Here is a 21,264-nt window from a genome sequence, read left to right as displayed (position 1 = left end):
CAAATAAGCATACTTTTATTTTGAAAGCCAGTCTTCTTAGCATCCTCCTTCCAAAGAATAAGAAACAAGTCATGCACAACTGTTGTACCTTCTTGTATGAAACATTTACCACCCGACAGTCAATTGAGTACTCTCATTTTGCTGCATCAGGCTGCAGCAGCAGGTTATCAGCCACACTTGTTTTTCTGGCCTCTGCAGTGGAACATGAAGATAAGCAGTGAGAGTAAAAAGGGCGTGAAAGGAGTTGCCACCACCACCACAGCCAACTGTTGACAACAATATGGTCGATAGGGGGATGTGATACAAGCAAAGTTCGTTTATAGTCAATAGCACAGCACACAGAAGACACCTGTGCAAGCACAGGAAATGCAGTGTGTGATCCCTCAAATTAGACAAGAATCAGAGACATGAATCAGACAAGACAGCTTTGGACGTTTATTAATTCATGTGGATTGAATGACATTTGTGACCGAAAATTATCTTGACACGCACACACACGCGCATACACAAATCCCACCAGAGAGACACACAGAGAAGTCAAATTCGAGATTCCAGGAGCCCTTAAAACTTTCCAGTAAAATTGCTTTCATCTCACAATACCAAATCTAAACATTATTTTTTAACCTATTCTGGCATAAAATGTAAACATTTCAAAGAACACACTGTAAATGGAGTTTCCATCACATGTAAACTGCAGAGAACTCCATTAACTAGATATCAAGTCCATGTTTATAGTGCTAAAATGTGTTTTTTTGCACTCTCTAGTGACCAAGTGTGGGAATATCATAGTGTGAAATCCATTTGGGTTTCATAGTTGTGCTAAAATGCCAATGCAAAATGTACTTTTCATATATTAAGAATTGCTAAAAAATAATTTATAATCTTTTGCATATAGAGATAAAAACTAAAACACTGTTACTTCTGTTCTCTGACTCACATTATTTATCAGAGGGTAACATTTTAAATTACAGCTCCCGTGTTTTTACAATAATGGTGCATTTTTAGAAAGAACAATGTGGAAAATTTCAAGGCAGTGAACACAAGTGAGTAATACTTAAGAACAATCAGACAACCCAGGCTGCAGTCAATGTTTTCTCTCATCTGTCAAAACCCTCAACCCTTTTCCAACAGCCAGAACAAAGCAAGTGTATTCATTTAATTTCCACTGTATTGTGTTATAGTAATAGAATTAGTCTGATAAATAAAGGAGCTGTAATATTAAGTGTTACTGAATACAGTACTCAACGTTTTTTATTGCACAAAATTTGAAGCTTGTAGGAGCCTCCCTGACCAGCCTCAGCCACTGCATTTCACTCTTCTCAGTTTTCGGTCACATAGCCATCTGCCCACAGTCCTCACGTCTCTTTAGTCAACATTTATATTTTCCTCAGTTCCTATTAGTAAATCTGTTTTAGTATTTTTAACTGATGGTTTTGTCCAAATGTTTGTAGAGTACTTGTGAAAATTTGGTCATATGTAAAATGGGTCCACCTGTGAAAGGTGATTACAGTTCCAGCTGACTGTGTAAACAGCTTGCATTAACAGGAATGAAACTTATTCAGGAAGTAAATGTACTAATAGTATTGGTTTCCGAGTATCTCCAGTGCGGGTGTGAGTGGCAGCAGGATACCGCATCTACAGAAGCCGGTAACACAACAGTTGTGTAGTCAAAACAATGACGATGTTCAGTGGTTTGGTAATAATCAAATCCCAATACTGAACCAAATGCATCAGCTGGAAAACTCCTGATGTTCCTCCTCACGTGCTTCAGGCTGCGCATATCCACCTTCCAGTTTGTCCATCATCTTCATGACATTCCTCCATTACTCCCTACAAATATCTGTTTCTCCTAATTTCCCTTCTTCTTCTAACCTCTCCTTTTTTCCCCCTTTACCCTGACTGGACATCACCCCCAACCCACCCCCCACCCCTCCCTCTCTCTGATGGGTACAGGACACCAAACACATGAAAAGGGGGTCAGGGCCTTTTCCCTGCAAGAGAATGAATTTGGCACATGATGATTGGCGGCTTGATGACCCCTGTGAAAGAGGGCAAGATCACTTGAGTCCCTCGTCTGTGCTCTTGAACATGAGAATGGCGTTAGAGATTTTGAGGGCGGGGCCAAGTTTGATGCTCATGATCTTCACAATGTCGGTCTGAGTGAGCAGCAGGAAGGCCTCCCCATCAATCATCTGAGGAGACATAGACAACAGTGGTGATGTGACTGGTCATTCTCACGAAGGGGTGGACAAAATAACAGAAATGTATTTATTATTATTATTATATTTATACAACAAAGTAGCATTGAAAGAGTCCTGAGTCAGTCTGGTGAAGATGATCATGGTCCGTTGTCTTTGAGATCGCAGGTGTATCTGACACCATAGCTTCTAGTGTTAAATCAATGTTATTATATTAATGGATCACATGACTATTTGTATTGAAAAGGCGTCCCTCGTAGTGACAAATCCAGAGAGAAATGTAGCTGCAAGTAGCAATGTGGTGGCCAGGGAGTCCCGCAAGCCAGAGTTGTCATAGCAACATGGTTGATTAAAGATTGGCTGAGATATGACTTAATTTCTTGTTATTTCAACTGAAATAGTAATGTTTGAATTCTTTCAAAAATTAAAAATCCCTGTCATCATTTTTGTGAGTCTTAAAGTTCTTTGGTAAAGACTTTGGAGGAAACTTTGGAGGAGACTTTGAACAAGAATTGTATTTTTAAGGCAAACACGTCAATGCATAGTTGCCATAATGTATTTTTACAAACTGCAGTGCCCCTTAGAGGGCAATTGATGCCGGTGATTTTGGCCTTTCTCAAAGTGGGCTTCCAAAACCATGTATCAAGTTTGGTCTACATACATAGAAGCTGTTGCTGACATATGACCTCACTTCCTGTTTGGTGGCTTTGCTGCAGTTTTTATGACGGACGAACGCTTTTGAAAATCAAAAATCCTTGTGATAACTTTTGTGAAACTTGTCTTGAAGATCATTAGTGGAGAATGGACAAAGTTTGTCTGGGAAGCAGCGTTTAACTAGGCTTGATCCATGGAATCCAATGATACCTCATTTTTGAAAATTGAGCATATGAAAAAGGGATTGGGTTGACAGATGGGACAGATTTTTTTTTACAGTACATTCTCCTCCAGCAAATGTGGGGTTATCATTTTGATATGCAAAAATGTAGTCACCAAGGTGTATGAGCTGAAAACAGACTCAGAGGGACGATGGGTAGCTCTGGACATAGACATAATGGGGAGAAGATGTGATACTTGCTGGTCATTTAATATATCACAGCTACAAAATGAACCATCATATGTTTTTATTAGACAACAAATATTAGAATACTATGAAATTAATGAACAGTAAATAATCCAGAAGTGGCCTGGGATGCATTTAAGGCATATCTGAGGGATAGATTAATACAGCATTCCTCTTACTTACTAAAAAAGCAGGCATCTCAGTGACTTTCTAAATTGGAAATTAAAATAAAGGACCATGAGAATAAATTTGCAGATAGTGAGGATCTGAATGCATTCACCAGATTAAGCAGGGCAAAGGTTGAGTTAAACACCATCAGAAAAGAGCAGAGTTTTCATTGTTCAGATGCAGGCAAAAATATTATGAGCAAGGAGAAGGGGCAGGAAGGCTATGGCTCAGAGGGTGAAACAATGACACGCCCAAACTGGGGGGGGTGGGGGGTGGATTTCTAAAAGATTTCTATGAGGCGTTTTAAGATTTGTTGGCCCTGAAGCTTCTCACTGTTTTTCAGGATGCGTTCTACAGGGGAAACTTACCTAAGAGTATGCGGGATGCAATAATAACATTGATTCATAAGAAAGGTAAAGACCCGCTGCTGTGTGACAGCTACAGACCAGTGTCCAGTTAATGTGGATGCAAAAATTTTAGCTAAGATTCTAGCAACAAGATTTGAGGGGTACCTGCCCACACTGATTCATCCAGATCAGGTTAGCTTCATTAAGGGCTGAACATTAGCAGATCATTTACGTAGGCACTTGCATCTTGCATGGCAAGCAAGGAACAGTGCTGAATCGTGGTGGCTTTCTCTCTGGATGTAGAAAAGGCATTCGACAGAGTTTCGTGGGAGTATTGTTTGCAATACTTGAACAGCTTGGGATGGGTTGGTCATATATTAAATGGGTAAAGCTGCTTTATGAATGCCCCAGGGCATCTGTCATCACAAACGGGAATATTTCTGCCCCCTTTAAACTTTTACACAGGGCCAGACAGGGTTGCCCCCTCTCTCCACTGATGTTTACTCTAAAGAGAAAAGACTGTTGAAACCCTTCTCAATACAGGCTTTTCTTACTCAGGCAGGAGGGGATATACCATATAGGAACCGTGTTCTGGCATTTGCTAGAGATAGCTGGAGAAAGGCCAGTCTGGTATGTAACATCAATCCCTATGATACTAAAGGATCATAAATATGGTACAATAAGTCATTGAAAATTGATAAAAATCTATTTTCTGAGAAATTTGGGTAAGAGCGGGAATAATGCTGATCTGTTTGACGAGAATCATTTGCCAAATACCATATACCCAGGAAAGATTTTTGGAAGTTTATTTAATTGAGTAGTTATATTATGACTGTAGATAGAAAGAAAAGACTTACTCCTGTTGTTTAAATCCAGGTGTTTTGACGTTTAAATTGGAAACTTTGAGGGGGACATCTAGGTTTTATAGTCTGCTTAGAAAACACCAATTCCCAAACAACAATGGTGTCAAGAACACTTGGGAAAAAGATCTTGGAATATCCATTCACAGTGAGGCTTAGAGCAAGGTGGTAAAATCGTGGTTTTCCATAGCCCAGGACATGCAGACACGCCTAATCTTTTTTAGAATACTGAATAGGAATTATTGGACCCCATCAAAAATGTTATGTGGCTTAGGAATGATGATACATGTTGGAGATACAACAAAGGCAGGGACACACTGTTTCATATGCTATATGAATGTGAAATGGTGCATAACATAATAAACATAATAATTGTTAGAAATAGTCAACTGCATTAATAACAGAGGTAAATCTCAGTGTGAATCCAGCATTATGCATATTCGGTATTTTGCCTGTGGAAGTTAATTTCTCATCAAAGTAGTGTTGCTGGGTGAAACTGGCCATGATAACAGGGAGCAGAATAGATTTAAGGCATTGGAAATCAAAAGAGCATATCAGTTTTAATGAATGGAGGGACAAACTGGCTAAGATGGCTTCCTATAAGCAGCTTATCCACAGGGCTAATAACAGTCTTGATGTATTTAGGAAGGTATGGGGCTCGTATTTGAGTGCCATAAGTAGAGGTAATTGCCAGTATGTTCAGGTATGCCATCTCTACTCTTTTTGAATCATATAAGTGTCTATGCTCAATGGACTGAAATGAAGTGCAATATGGAGGCGTAATAGCCTGCATCACACACTGAAGTATGTGCATGTTGTGTTCTTATTTTATTTTGTTTATTTATTTATTTATTTTTTTAATTTCAGTATTTTGTTACCTTATATTCTATATGCGTGGATTTCTTTTTGTCTTTAATGTATGTCTGTAAACTGAAAAAAGCAATAAAGAGGTTCAATCATAAAAAAAAGAAAATCGAGCATATGGTTCAAAAGGAGGAAGAGGAAGTTTAAAGAAAAAGATGAAGAAATCACCTGCAGTTCCGCTCATATCTACAGCTTTTTTTTTAAACTTTTTTCGGCTCATTGTTTTTGTCTTACAACCCACAGCTTAACTGTTTTGGTTCATTGTTATCACTCTCATTAGCATTGGTTTTGGTTTCAGCAGGCAGCTGTTCCCAGCTGTACCCACTGTACACTAACTGCCCAGCACCAAACTGCAGACAGAAACAGTTTGCAAGTAGCTGGTGAACATAGTGGAGCATTTAGCAAGTGAGACTGAGATTTCCCTTAGAAATAGCTGGAGAACAAAACAGAGCTAAATGACAGAATTTTGGACTTACATTCACCTGATATACACTAACACAACTCATAGATCTGTATCCAGTTTGTTTTTGCTCTCTCTATTTGGCCAGATGTGATGCACTTACATGGTAAATGTGTCAATAATCATGATCACATGTGCCATGACAGCAGAGCATCATCAGCAAAGAAGAACCATGATGACAAGTAGATGTTCAGCAACACTGATTGAATGACACCTAAGGGTGTTTTCGCCCATGTGATTTTTAGTCCGGTTTAACTGAACCCCAGTTTGTTTTCCCCCTCAGTTCGATTAATTTGAGCAGGTGTCAAAACAGTAATTGCACCCGGGTGTGGACCAAAACAATCGTGCCGAGGAGGTGGTCTCCGTCCGGTCCCAGACAAACTCTGGAGCAGTTCATTTTTGGTGTGAAAGAGTTCTGAACTGGATTGGACCTCACTAGCAGGTGAACTCACAAGTTTGAACTCAACAATTCTTGTAACCTTCTTCCCGTGTTTACTTTCCTGCTCCAGACTATTGGACCAATCAGAGGAATAAACATTCTCACATGGTTTGTAATGATGCATTTTGGCTCAATTGAATTTTTCTCTGTGTGAAATCAAGATTATAAACAATCAACTGAATTGGACCTGAGCAAACAAACTTTAGGTGTGAAAACACACTAACTGACTGTTGTTTAGAACTGTAAAATGTTTTCACTACACTCTGTGCTACAGTGCAACATGTCATGTGAACTTTGTGTGAATAAACCTTATATTAATTGGGACACATTTAGTGATCTCACCTCTTCTTTGAAGAGACGAGCCTGTTCTTCACAACCAATTAGATTCTGGACAAACCTGAAGACCTGCAGTGCAGAATTCAGAACTTGAACTATCAAAACAACCCCAAACATTATAGAAAGAAAATAAATAAATATGAAGGTAAGGGATAATATTTGCTGACCTCTTCAACACTCCATGCTGCCACCTGGCTGGCGTGTATGCCTTGAACGCCGGGCAGCAGCTTACAGTGCTGCTCCCAGCACAGAGACAGAGTCCTGTCCGCCTGACTGCTCAGAGCCGACATGAACAGTGACGGATACACGCCCTCTGAGGACATGTCTCAGGGCAAACACACACGAAAATATGATTGGTTGACACACAAAAACATGTTTTTTTCACAACAGACATTTTGATACATCATAGCAGGGAAAGCACAGGTGTAAGAAAGCCTGGCTTAAATGAAACAGTATCAGTATTAGTTCCACCTCTGCTTTTCCTACTATGACAAGTCAAAACATCTGCAGAATTTTCCAATTTGACTATTATGTACCAAAAAAATCTACAACTGTAGGATATGCACAGTGCATTTAGAAAACTTACTCTGGTAGTCTCTCTGCTGGTTCTTCCTGTATTTGGGAGGACGACCAATCCTGAAACCAGAGGAAAAGATTAGTGTGAAACTAATTAAAACCTGGACACATACAAAGACACACACACACGCACACAGGCACACACACACACACACACACACACACACACACACACACACACACACTTACATACACACCCTTACCTGCCACGGTAATGGTTCTTCTTGGTCCTCTGGCCAAAAAAGAGGTTCCTCTTACACTCTGAGTCTGACAGGTCAGCCTTCAGCCTGCCCTGGTTACGCTCAGCCAGTGGGCAGCCGGATATGCAGTGATGGGCAGTGAAACGACCGGTCACGTGGCCTGAACCATCACAACCAGGAGTTGGACACTTCCTGTTTCAAAGACAGATGCCCACAGTCTAATTGGCCTTAGTGCATTTTAAGATCTACAATCACATATAATTTCAGAAATGTTTTTCAGGTTTTTTATGGCCCAAAATTGGTATCGGGTAATGATGTGTATCATTTAAATCAATGATCAATCAAATGACCTGACAATAGAACTGAGTTGAGTGCTGACCTGTTGTGGAAGCTGTACTTGTTGGTTCTGGGGTGGCTGATGGGTTTGCAAGGAACAGAGGAGGGGTAGGTGGACTGGCCCATAGCAGGAGGCTCCCTCACTCCTATGTACATACAAATACAGACAGATGAATACACACACACACACACACACACACACACACACACACACACACACACACACACACACACACACACACACACACACACACACACACACACACACACACACACACACACACACACACAGCAACATGGTCACAAACCCTCTTCAAGCACTGCACTGTATCAGATAATGCCTGTAAGAAGTTATGCAGATCTTTTTGACAGCAGATATTTTGACTTGAGGAACAGCACAGTTGTTAATAATAACTTTAATGATGGCTGTTCAGTTCAAGTGTTACATCCAGCCATGACACAATATGTGGATTGTGCTACATGGAATTCAGCCATGATTGATTTTTATTATTTACATTTGTGCTTTCTCTAAATCTAAAGTCTAATCAGTTCGTCCTTGAGTCCAAGTGAAAGTTTGTGCCAAATTTGAAGAAATTCCATCACGGCGTTACTGAGATATCGTGTCCACGAGAATGGGACATATGGACGGACAACTTGAGAACAATATGGCTCCAGCTCTGACTGTTGCTGACACAGAGGAATAAAAATAAGAATGAATAATCATTGTAATAAAATTAATAAATTAATCCATCGGTACATCGATCAAAGGATAGATCAGGAAGGATTACAAATAACAACATCGGTGAAACAATAAAAAAGTCAATAGCAATAGAGTAAATGGTGGAATTTATCATTTATGGCAGGATAGTAAGAAATATATTGGTGTATTAACAAAATTCAACTGCAAACAATGAAAGTTGCATAAATACAGAAAAGTATATAAAATAGGTTTTACAAAAGTCATTTCATTTAGCATTTCAATCAATAGAGCACAAAATATTTTTGTTACAATTTTTCATGCTATCAAGAATAATTTTGATTTGTGTTTTGCAGAAAAGTGACTTCCAGCTTTCAATGAAGTACAAACAGAGTGCAGTTTTGTAGTTGCTACCGTGTGGCTGTTGTGTTTTGGGGTCCCGTGGGGGAACTTTCAGTGGGTGACTGGTCGCTTCACACCAGCCTGCTGGATGTATGTCTGGGTGATCTGAGTCCATCCATTCATCATAGACATGACTCCAGCCATCATAATGGACCTGAAGGAGCAACAGAGATGGACAGAGCTGTAACACATAGAAATACTGCACATGCACCCACACAGCCCATCTGTAGAATGGTTACATGGTTGGTTTACAAAGATGTAGATTATAATATTAGCACATTTAAGCACACTCGAGGAGCTGTAAAAACATTTTACACACTATCACACACATACAAGATAATAAAATTCAAAACGTCAGACATTAGTACTTAAATGTCCAGGACACACACACACACACACACACACACACACACAATCACTGAGTATTACCTTAATGCGGTGAGTCTCGACCTCCTCCACTGTGGCCACCCTGATCAGGCCGGGACTTCTCTTGTCCACGGCCTCCAGTTTCATCTGAGTTTGGAAGCTGTGGGCCACACGCTGCAGACAGAGCAGAGAATGAGAGGAACACACCTTCAGTCATTCTTTCAATAAAGCATTGGTTTAACCTGCAACATTCTTAATTGATAATATTTAAAGTTATAATCTGTAACTTTTCCACATTAAAATGTAATCTAAAGTCTAATAATGAGTATGAGCATATGGTAATGCACTGTGTCATGTGGCCTCCTGTCAATGACATCATATCCTCTATGATCATGTGTCAGTGTAGTGGTTTCCTGCCAGAAGCTCAACATTGACTTACATCTACTTTTTTATACCTTGGTGTTTTTCAACTCTATATTTGAACCAGATGATTTTAGTCATCAGACGACTGGATCTGAAGTTATCAGAGAAACAAGCTGAGTAAGCTCAGCTCAGCTCCCAGCCGCTGGAGACGTCTGTCCTGTCTTCACTGAAGAGCGTCAGTGAATCTCTGATTTTGAGTGAAACTGTTTTCTGGGTATTTCTACTGGTTTTAATCCCCTGGTCTGTTTGTTATGGAGAGGAGGACACCTCTGTTGATAATTCAGCTGATGGAAAAAAGCCTGCTGAACGTCTGGTTCATAAGTTATAAGAGAAACAAGCAAAAGAAAGGTTAGCATCAATCTCAGCTCCAGCTCTTCCTTGTTAAAGTAGAGAGATGACAGGAAATGGGGAGAGGGCTGCAACACTCAAACCAGGGATGTTGCTGTTCATGGTCAGAATCTTAAGGTGTTTTATTACCACTTCAAAGTTGTTTTGTAATCAATTCACGTGCATTAGCATCCGCTATGAAAAAGTCACACCTAAACTGTGTCTAATGTACAGTACCTTCGGCTACAGTTGTGATTTTCATGATATTGTGTAAGTAACTGTTATTTGTTGTGACAAACCATGTATCTCATTATTTCAAATTACTCAGACTCCCACACTGTTGCTGCCAGCCCATACCACAGAACCAAACTGCAGTTCAACTGGATTCATGCTGTGAATTAAACACATTTTTTCTTTGTTCTCACCACTTTAAAGGCATCAGCAGCCACCGCCTTAGAACCAGTCTCCTCTAGGTAGTGAGACCAGGAGAACCGGCCCTGGTCTGGGTAATCTGGTGCAGCAAACAAATTCACATCACACAGAGAATACAAACATAAATATTCCTCCACATTGTCCTTCACAGGTTGCGCAGTATGCTCCTTATCTGTAATTTGTGCAAATGTTTGCAATTTATAGTATCAGCTATAAAACCCATTCAGAAAAAATTCCTTTACATGTACAGTGTAGTTCAGGCATTCACTTGCCACAATCACATCTCTACACTTGGTGTGTACTCTATAGACATGAAAGGAACAAAATGACAGGAAGGATAACTGGATCACCCCTGGTATGACTATGAACGTGATTAAATTAATGATCAACAGAGGACACACTGGTCACCTTGGGGTGGTGTTAGGGGCAGGTTCCTCTCCTGGCACCAACCAATAGGATGAATGTATGGACTGCTGGCATCACACCTGCAAATTTTGACATATAACAACAACAACAGCCAGGGTGAGTTTACAGCAATGTTGGTATTGGCATAAATTACATGACAGATAGTAAATCAATAGTCAAATGGCTACATGTGATGTGAAAGACCTTACAAACCCAGTCTCAGCACTCTTACTCCCCCTGCATCCTGCCACAGAGAGCTGAACACAGATAAAATAAGCCACCTGTATGTCATATGTGGGATTCAGTCATTTGTTTGACAATATGGTAAAATACACTGCTGCATAACACAAGCTCCTCATGTGTTTATTTATCTATTTATTTATTCATAACTAATTTTTATTTCATTGTTGAGCCATTTATTTTAAGGGATAGGAATTTAGGCAGAAACTAATGTTATATTGTTATAGACATAAGAATTGTTAAAAAGGAGTTACATGGATGTCACATGCTGACAGGTAAGAGCAACCTGAGGACATCAGAGGTCTTGATGTGGTTGACTGAGAGCTGCTAATGAGTAGATGTGATTATCCTGGTGTGTGTTTATGCTTTACAGAACTGGGTGAAAATAAACATAGAGATTATGCACTTTAAATGTCAGGTTTATCCACCCCAGTGTGCTCCATATATAATCAAAGGAACTGTGTAAGACAAAGTTAGCAATTAGTGAAGACGGGGGAGCATTTAACAGTGAAGGAGCTAGATATTTTTATAAGGAGTTAAGAGACCATATCAGAACTAAAAGGGGATTAAATGTTGGCCATTGTTTCATCAGGTGAACACAAACACATCTTCAAAACTAGAATTACCTCCTCGTGGTTGTCTGCCTCCACCACTCAGACTAGTTTCAGGTTACTTAGATTTCAGGTTTGTTTATCCAGAGTCATATAAAATATGAACCATTTGTGTGAAATTTTGTCATAATTGCTGTGAAGTCTTGAGTAATTGCTAAAAAGTGTTTTGTGAGGTCACACTGACCTTTATCTTTGATCTTTGACCACCATCCTTGAGTCAAAGTGAATGTTTGTGCCAAATTTGAAGAACTTTTGTCAAGGCATTACTGCGATATCGTGTCCACGAGAATAGGACGGACATACAGACGGACAACCCGAAAACAATATGGCTCCAGTTCTGACTGTTGCCGGAGGCAAAATGAATGTTAATGTTTCTCTGTGTCTGTTGAATGTGTAAGTAGGCTATTTTCTGCTTTAGCTATAGCAACTTTATATAGTGATAATGTGTCAGGGGTGTCAGTCACTTTCTTTGTTTTAATGCTTGTGACTTTTCTCTTGATGGCAGGAAATATTAGAAGAGATCCATGGTTCTGTTCTCAGTATTCTCACTCTACATTTAGCAACTTCTCAGAATATCACAAACCTCAGTTTCTGCATCGTTGCTGTTTATCATATTCATTCAATCATTTCCAAAAGCCCACGCATCCAGAACTTCTTTGAGACTCACCAGTAGTCATATGTGTCATCCCAGTTGTCAAAATGAACCAGGAAGCGGTCGTCCACCATGTCTGTGACAGTTGCTACACAGATGAGGGAGGGGTTCATACGGTCAACAGCCTCCAGCTTCATTCCTATCTCGAAACCGCACTTCACATCAATCTAAACAGAAGGTGAAAATATTAGAAATGACATGACAGGAGCACATAAGCAAACAGAGACAGAGAGACTAGTGGACTACAGCTGATAAAGTAAAAAATATTTACAAACTGAGCACTGCTCAAACATGAATTTTGTGGTTTGACTGGTTCAAAGCTTTTGTTTATGATTTCACCAACATATAGCTTTATGATGTTTTCATATTAAACATTATTATTAAAACAAATATCAGTCAGGTCTTTAAGGTTGTATTAGCATCTACTTAATGTAAAACATACTTTCTGAGACAGAAAGAAAATAAAATGGTTTAAAATCAACTTTTTTTATCATGGGATTTGAGTTTTTCCAACCTTAAATCTTTCACCTCATCCATTCATGCTTGTAGATAATACAACTACCGTATATTATACTGTATAGCAGCAGTTACCCTCCCAGGACTGGCAAACAGTTCTTTGGGAGCCACTTGTGCTTTAGTCATTCTCAGGTAGTTGGTCCAGGTAAACTCCTCTTCTTTGCAGCCTGCAGGACAGACACAGATACAGATGATTAACAAGATGCATATTTTGGGATGCCACTCTCATATCTGTATGGTGAATATACCAGGCTTATCTTGGCATAAAGACTGAAAACAGGGTGAAACTGCTAGCATGATTCTGTCCTAAGGTAACAAACCCCACCTACTAGCACCTCACAAAGGCATTAATTAACACAGAATATCTTGTTCCTTTAATATATACAACAACTGAGCAGAGCCTTTTAAATTGACTATTTCCCAGCTAAGAAATAAAAAAAGTAGTCTTAAGCAGAACGTATTTCACAATTTAAATTTTGTCTTTTCTTTGGTTTTTCGTGGTGCACAGTGTTGTCTCTGACCTTTGGGAGTGTGCAGTTTGTGTCCTGTGCTTTCACACCAGCCTGCAGGGTGGATGTCAGGGGAGTTGGCATTCACCCAGAAGTCATGGCAGTCAGAGTAGCCGTCAAAATGGAGCCGCAGCCGGTAACCACAGACCTGGACGATCACATGATACATTAGAGAGAAAAAAGCAGGCTGGAGAGGAACACACTGGGCTGTACTCTTGTGAGGAAAGGGTGATTTTTAATCCTAAAAAATCCTCCTGGCCATTAAGATCCATTGACCATGTTAATGTATGCCTGGCTCACCTCAGCCACAGTGAGGACGAAGTACATGGATGGATGCTGCGGGTCGATGCCTTCCAGCTTCATCCCCTGTTTAAAGCCGTTCTTCACTGTTGGCACCCTCTGAGACTGGACACACAGCATGAAAGAGCAAATGTTTCAGTACAGGACACAGAGATTAAAATAAAATGAACTGAAAAGAATTCATCCTTGTGGGGAAATTGGTTCAGGGTCGGGCTGGGTTTGAAAAATAAGATTAATATTATAAGAGAATTACTAGGGCTGCATGCAGCATTTTCTCAAGGGTTAATATACATTTCTCATTTCCTCACTTGTCAATGTTGTACTATTCTTTAAAACTGAGGCCAACAGAACCCTTCCTGTCCTACAAGGAGAGTAAAGCGTGTATAAAGAGAGTGCTAGTGTATGTAGCACTCACTCAGGCTGACACAACAGTCTGGAAATTAAATTCTAACATACCTCTTGGAAAAGCTTGTTGGAAGCAGCAACGGCTTTTGTTTCCTCCAGATATTGAGCCCATGTCCACTGCTCTGTCTTACTGTCTCCAGCTCCAGCAAAAAATCCAGTTACTTGAATCATTTATACAATGTGCATTACAGCAAGATATTAATGGAAGACAAACTTGAACTAAAGAAAACTTAATGGAGGAGCAGATGAGAGAAAAGATATTAGGAAGAGAGTGAAACAGATTCCCTGAGCAACATGTGTTGAGAGATTGCTGCTCCTGTAATATTATATATATAAATAAATACATATGTTCATCTTAAAGTAAAATAAGGTTCAGTCTGTGGGAAAGATACAGAGAAATGGGTAGAAAAGTAATCAAAGATCAGGAAAGGACGAGGTAAAAGTTACTATGGATGTACAGGTAACTGGCTCACAACAAAATTCAATGCAGCAGACCTGTAATAAATGAAACCCACAGTTTTTAATAGTGTCAGAGAGACAGTGATTGAACTTCGAGGTAATTCTAAAGTCATGATATATCAGGGATATATTGTTATGACTTCACTTGATATTGTTAAAGTGTCCCCCTCTATACGTAAAGGAAAGGAAAAAAGAGGAAAAATAGGCACAGCAAACAAATGAACAAAGAAGCAACACAAAAAATGAAAGATGAAATGAGACCAACAAAACGACACATATAATAAATGATTAGTCCAACCTCCTCTGATGTGTCTGCTGTCTGCTTTAGAGTCATCCATTTTTTCATCCTAAAAAAAATATACATGAGCGTAGAGAACAAAAAGGCAATACAGTCACTGAGTCAGAGCAGATTTTAGATTTTTGACCTCAGTCTGCTTTTTCTACCATGTCACTTACAATATTTTAAGTCATGAAATGCCATAATCATGCTCATCTAACTAAACTGATAAGATATAAGAACATCTGCTTATCTCTTTGTTATCTCCAGATGTTAAGTGGAAACAACAATGCTGTCTCACCGTGCCCTCGATGTCAGAGTCTTCCTCAGAGGGACTCAGGTACTCCTTCCTCTTCCTCTTCCTCATGGGTTTCAGGTGATCAGGGTTGAGGGAAGAGACCCTCCCGCCTGCTGGCACCTTCTCCACCCCGACACTCCTCCTGAGGTGCAGAGAGGACAAACTTCTATCATGATTGTGTTTAATTCCACCTTCAACACTCAGTCATAGATAGATAGATAGATAGATAGATAGATAGATAGATAGATAGACACACAGGTGACTGATATACTGAGACTTTAAAATGAATGCTTGTACTTGTGCACACGTGTATGTAGAGATGCATAAATGAGCATAAATGACAAGCAGCTTTTGTGAACACACCTGTCAGTGATGTGCTCTCTGCGTAGGTCCTCTGTGTAGGGCCTCTGGGCTCTGGGATCATGGTTATGTTGTCCTGGTCCGACCTGGACTTCAGGTTTGACTGTCACCAGCCTGCCCGGCTCCACAGTGGCACCTCTCACAGAGCTGATAGGAACCGACACGTCTGACACACAAGGACCAGGTATGTCAGGTAAAAGGCTCCAGGTGAAAACTGATGATAAACATTTAAAGTTTAAATCTAAATTAAAAATCCTGCTGTTGGTCTTCTGCTGTAAATTACTGCACTGTGATTGTACTTCTGGTCTATTCATATTTTTTGACTATTTCCAAAACTTATTGATGACATGAACCTACAGCTTTTGCTTCATAAAGAGAAGCTCTGCTGTAGCTAATGTAATTATTACGAATTTCTACTTGACACAAACACAAATGATCATTGAAGAGCATACTTGTGCTCCTATGTTTAGTAACAGTCACTAACTAGCATGACATCTGCAACAGGAGCAGACATACTCTGATTTTTATTGCTGTAATATATGTAATGTATATGTTTATATGTAATAATAACACAAAAGCTTTAATGATCAAATGTGTGCTGTGATATGGGAGATGTGGTTCATCTGAAAACAAAAAAGTACTATTTCCAGATCTCTATTTTTGTGTCAGGCATGATGATGGTGAAATCACCAACTACTGCTTCTGAAATGTTTTCAGTGCTGTGTGCAAAAAGAAGAAAATGTTTCACTAAACTGTAGTATTTTGTGTTTGGTCACTGACGCAACGCAACCTTATGTAACCATGAGTCTACCTGGCTTGTCTGCTGGAGCACCTTCTACGTCAGCGGATCTCCCAGAAGTCCCTGCTGCTGGTTCAGTGGTGCTGCTGGTGGTCCCTGGGGTGATCAGTGTGCTCAGCGTTCCCACGTCACTCACACAGAACTACAACACACACCACACACCCACCCACACCCACACACGCACACACACACACACACACACACACACACACACACACACACACACACACACACACATCAATGGATCCATCTGTCAAAATGCATCCTGATCTTTTACAAGTCTATTCAAGCCCTTTTATCCTCAGAACACTACCAGACATTTACAAAATGTGCAGTTGTTTCCAGATACATCTCCTGTTTCAATAAATAGAAATAAATGTGATCATGATGAGTCAGGAGCTTAATGAGATATAATTCTGACTCCCTTGTTTGGCTTTGTTACTGTGGTCCCCTTCATACTAACCCAGTGGAATGACAGCAGAAATTTACTCCAGTTATAGTATTAATTTGCTTGTTGTTGTATGAGCAACTAAAAATGGGAATGAGTGGGTGATGAGGTTATAACCTGTCTTTAGGGAATCTTGGGTGTGTTTTTTATAAGTTAAAAGCTGTCTGATTAGAATCCAATCACCCACAATGACTGTATTAAATGCATGGTGTAATCAGCAATAAAGCTCTAGTTGTTTACGTTGCTGTTGCTATTTTTGCCTATATATCACAGTTGCCAGTTGAGATAAACAAGAAAAATATTGTCCTTGCCTGCATTCAAAGCCAAGACATAAAACAGGCCTTTTCCCTTGTCCTGGTTAGTACATCATTATGTGCAACATTAGTCTCTTATTAAGGGTAAAGTGATGACCAGTTAGGTTCTGTGTGAGCACAACAGTATATCAACTTGGGTATTGGTGACAAAAACTAACATTGAATTATGGGCACATGGGACCTGGTACACAATAATTTCACAGTGTCCAGTTCAAATTCCTATCAAATCAACATTGACACTTAGTATTTAATGCATGGTTTTAACTCCAAGGCTAAATTCTTGTAGTGAGCCAAAGACATTAATGACCCCAAATTATAATGTACATACACATATATACAGAGTCTTGATCTCAGTTTAACAGTTGTAATGCATTATAAATTTTGTGATTTTATTTAAATGTATAGATATTCTTTAATTTATTTTTTATTTTTTGAATGAGTGATGTTGAATTTCTCTGACCAAAAGTCTAAAAATCAAAACTAAGAAAGTCTCATTTGAGTTTCATATTTGGCAATTTTAGATAATAAATGACTTTTTATTAATCAATTATCATGAATTAGTTTCCTGTTAATGCACTAATAAATTGCTCAACCCATTTCAGTAAATTTTGTAATTGGGGAATTTTTGAAATTATAAATATTTGTCTGTCTCCTTACATTTTATTGATGCGCACCATGGACACAGTGTTGAGCTTTCCAACCTGAGTGTGACTTGAGCTCATCTACTTTCTCTGTGAATAAGATTAATGAAACTTTACCAAGAGAGCCACGATCTATAAAGCTCTTTAAGCAAATGAAAAATAGCTTAAAAACTTCACTAAACTAGATGCTGTGAGGAGATGTAGGCTGATACACCTACAGCCGATGTAGCAGAATAAAACACTGGATAATTTTCACAACACCAGAAAGATTATTTACCTTGAGGTTGCTGCTGGGTAGTATGGCCATCCCTTCCTTCCACTCCAGGACATGGACAATGCTACAAGCCCCACCCACCTGTGCTGTCAGGGTGGGTGTGGCCGTCTGATTTGCTCTGCCTCCTTTCCCTGGGTCTCCCACGGCAACAGCTGGAGTCACATCCACCTTCTGGTGGCTGGGAGCAGGAGCTGAGGAGAAATGCATTCAGATTTATCAACTTTTTCCCTGAGCCCCACCGAAAAAGCACAATTCATGAAAAAGAAAAAGAAAAAACAGATATTATCATCAATAAATCTCATAATAATAAAATAACCTGTATCAATGCAAAAATTTCAATTTAATCATTTAAGTTTCCATTGCACATACCTCATTTTTTATTATGAGTAACTAGTATTTACTTATAGTCATTAACTCTATCTACATTTTTATGAACTCAGGCCTTGCTGTACCATGTTGACATGTTTGCCCAAGACAATAATCTTGTGCAAGCATCACATTTGAAAAAAAGTGATACATATATGTTGCACTTTCACATTAGTAAATGGAGGCATTCTGAGACACGTGGTAGTTATAAACTAATTCAACAAACACCAAGCTGACAGGCAGGTGATAGGAAACACCCTCTACACTGAATTTTACATTGTGTGCCATGCAGGCGGGATGAGGTGTATTGGAAATCCTGTATTCAGTACTAATGTACACTGCGTTATGCAATATGAAAGAACTGACTGCTCTAACCATGGTCTCTGTGGTCTTATATAAAGTAATTTTTATTATCGATTAATGTGATTATTATTTTTTCAATCAATCAATAAATCCTTTAGTTTATGGAATGTCAAAACAAAATGACGTCTTGATTTGTCTGTCCAAAAGTCCCAAACCCAAAGATATTCAGTTTAATACTCCCCTACGAGGCAGAGAGAAGCAGCTGTTCCTAAAGCTTGAAACTGAGAAGATAGAGCATTTTTGCATGAGAAATGACTGAAATGATTGATTAGCAAAATATTTGCTGGTTATTTTTCTGTCTCTTGACTAATCGATTAATCCAATAATCTCTTCAGCTGAAATGACAAAGAATTTTACTGCCACATGTGCAAAAATATCTTTACTTTGTTTATCCATTGGCCTCTCATTAACCCACATCTGGGTTTCTATGAGTTACGTCATGTGATTGCATTAAATGAGTCATTATAAGGATTCTTGGTTTAGGAAATAATCCCAGTGAATGAGATGAAACACTGTGGTTGCGATTTTTTAAGGAAAAAAGTTTGGCTACGAATTTACATTTCCACCCACTTAATTGTTTGTGTATCTAAATAGTGTTAAAGGCTTTGTGAATGTGACACAACAGCTTCTGTGTTTTCTCCCTGAAAGGAGATCAGGGTCAGTGTGTTGCTCAACAGCACTTTGGCAGGGGGTATACATACATAGACAGCAGATTGATATAGAATGGTCTGTTAAACCCAAGTGCCCACACTGCCGCACTCAGACCTGTGCTCACCTGGTAGAAGAAGCGCTGTGGTGGTGTGGGGCTGGGGCCGGACTTTCTTAGCCACACCATCACTCCCACAGATGAGGACGGCCTCACTGGGGGTTGAGGTGGTTGGGTCCATAGATCTGCGATCTTCTTTGGGTGGAGCCTCCATGTTCACTTTGGCACTCTGCGTCCCTGTCGCTTTCTCCGGAGTGCTGGAAAATGAAGAGTATGAGGAACAATATAAAGAAATGCTCTCTGGGGCAAAAGAGGAACTTGGTAAAAGTTTACAGCTTTAATAAAATGTGTTTTTGTCATAGTGGGGTGCAGGTACTCTCTAAAACTGTCATCGCTGTTCCTAAGGTTTAATTTTTTTCCATGAAAGTTTTTTGTCGTGTTTTTATGTCTAGATCAAGAGTAAGCAGGCAATTTGATTGTGATTTTGTGTTATTGGTTAGATTTATCTCAATGGTTTTGTATTTTCATCATATATAATTATATCATTATAAGGGTATTACTGTGGTATTAATACAATGCACAGGGGGCATCCATAAGAAAGTGAGCATAACAGATATTATGAGATCTACTGTAAGCCCACTGTGGTGCTATATGTTTCTGAACAAATACATTTATTATTTCTTATAAGCATAGAGCCTCTGTTGATACACTTTTTTTCCATTTATGTTTACTTCCTCCCATTTTTACCCAAATGGCTCCTAGACACAGGGATTATCATAAAATAAAAAAAGACTAAAATGATACATTTATCCTTGAGATTTCTCCCGACTTGTAGAAAATAAAATAAGTAATTTGTGGCATTTTAAACTAAATTGCCTTCCTCCATCAACAGTCATGACCCCGTGTGACTTTTTAACAGACATCCATTACCTGGAATTAAAAGAGCCAATAATGACACACCAATATTTACGCACAAGCTTCCAAGTCCACGCACACACATTAAAATACAGCATTTCAGTTAAAATGGCGGAGGATCTGAAATCCTTGAGCCAATAACAAAAATGTGTAAAAGCAGCGTCTCAAATCCAGTGAAAAACCCATTTAGTGAAAAATGAACCCTGTCACCCATTCCGCCAACATCTCAAATGAAACAGAAACATCTCCACCTCAAAAAAACATTAGGCATGTCACATATTTCAGTAACCTCGGCGCAGTTTCCCCTATTATTTAAAACTATTAAACTCGATTAGGTTGATTGAACGCGTGCCATTATGACATATTTTTAAGATGAAAAGCTTTGTGGTTGATTTTATCCATAACGCCAAAACGCTTTACCTCAAGAAAAAAAACACATACTGACACTTGTCCCTTTAAACCGTATGTGTTTAATGTATGCAACGTGTCTGCTACACCTGGAAGAAAATTAGAAATGTGAAATAAATTCGTGGTTGCAGATCAATTCGGAACTGAATTTTGGCTTACCAGCTCTGATCTCCTGCGGCTCCGGAGCTCCAAATGCGCATGCGCAGGCCCACAGTACAGTCACCGCTCGCTGACTACAATCTAACGCTGAGGACTTCAGTGCAAACGCTCCACTTTCTGTAATGGTCGATATGTGAAAAATAAATCTAGTGCACTATCGATTACACTGACGACCGCTCAGGAACAGCTGCTCCATCACTTTTCACTTCAAATATTAACAATCGGCTTCTGCATAAATCTGCCAACCACAGAGCACGCTCGTTTTTCCCCAGAGTACCATCCCTTAATGAAAGAGCATTTATTATATAATTAGCAGGATATAGGTCATGTCGATACTGCAGTCAAGGC

The 21,264-nt window shown here is 39.3% G+C and overlaps 1 protein-coding gene across 3 annotated transcripts; it reads right to left on the bottom strand.

Moving 5' to 3' along the window:
* Positions 1-412: 412 nt before the first annotated feature.
* l3mbtl1 (L3MBTL histone methyl-lysine binding protein 1) lies at positions 413-21,200 on the bottom strand. 3 transcript variants are annotated; one of them, XM_056385079.1, is made up of 22 exons: positions 20,917-21,162; positions 19,504-19,691; positions 18,003-18,190; positions 16,335-16,464; positions 15,527-15,689; positions 15,167-15,305; positions 14,887-14,935; positions 14,181-14,290; positions 13,725-13,829; positions 13,437-13,572; positions 12,991-13,082; positions 12,415-12,566; positions 10,900-10,976; positions 10,485-10,570; positions 9,373-9,483; positions 8,956-9,097; positions 7,888-7,990; positions 7,512-7,700; positions 7,319-7,368; positions 6,900-7,057; positions 6,739-6,801; positions 413-2,192 (listed from the first exon to the last, which is right to left on the bottom strand). In XM_056385079.1, exons 1-22 carry the CDS (start codon positions 20,955-20,957, stop codon positions 2,058-2,060), a joined length of 2,607 nt encoding a protein of 868 aa, XP_056241054.1. In that variant the 5' UTR covers positions 20,958-21,162; the 3' UTR covers positions 413-2,057. The 3 variants fall into 3 exon arrangements, with proteins under 3 accessions (XP_056241054.1, XP_056241055.1, XP_056241056.1); XM_056385080.1 differs by having other exon boundaries at positions 14,181-14,269; positions 20,917-21,161; XM_056385081.1 differs by having other exon boundaries at positions 2,054-2,192; positions 6,900-7,005; positions 20,917-21,200.
* Between the last annotated feature and the right edge of the window lie 64 nt (positions 21,201-21,264).

The sequence above is a fragment of the Seriola aureovittata genome, chromosome 9, assembly GCF_021018895.1.
Source record: "Seriola aureovittata isolate HTS-2021-v1 ecotype China chromosome 9, ASM2101889v1, whole genome shotgun sequence".
Lineage (NCBI taxonomy): Eukaryota > Metazoa > Chordata > Actinopteri > Carangiformes > Carangidae > Seriola > Seriola aureovittata.
This window is presented reverse-complemented; position numbering and strand designations above follow the sequence as displayed.

Coding starts and splice junctions, on each gene's coding strand:
- l3mbtl1 (XM_056385079.1), bottom strand. CDS start 20,957: ATGCGCATTTGGAGCTCCGGAGCCGCAGGAGATCAGAGCTG. Junction 15,690..16,334: donor TGCTCCAGCAGACAAGCCAG/GTAGACTCATGG, acceptor CTTGTGTGTCAG/ACGTGTCGGTTCCTATCAGC. Junction 13,083..13,436: donor CAAACTGCACACTCCCAAAG/GTCAGAGACAAC, acceptor TCTGTCCTGCAG/GCTGCAAAGAAGAGGAGTTT.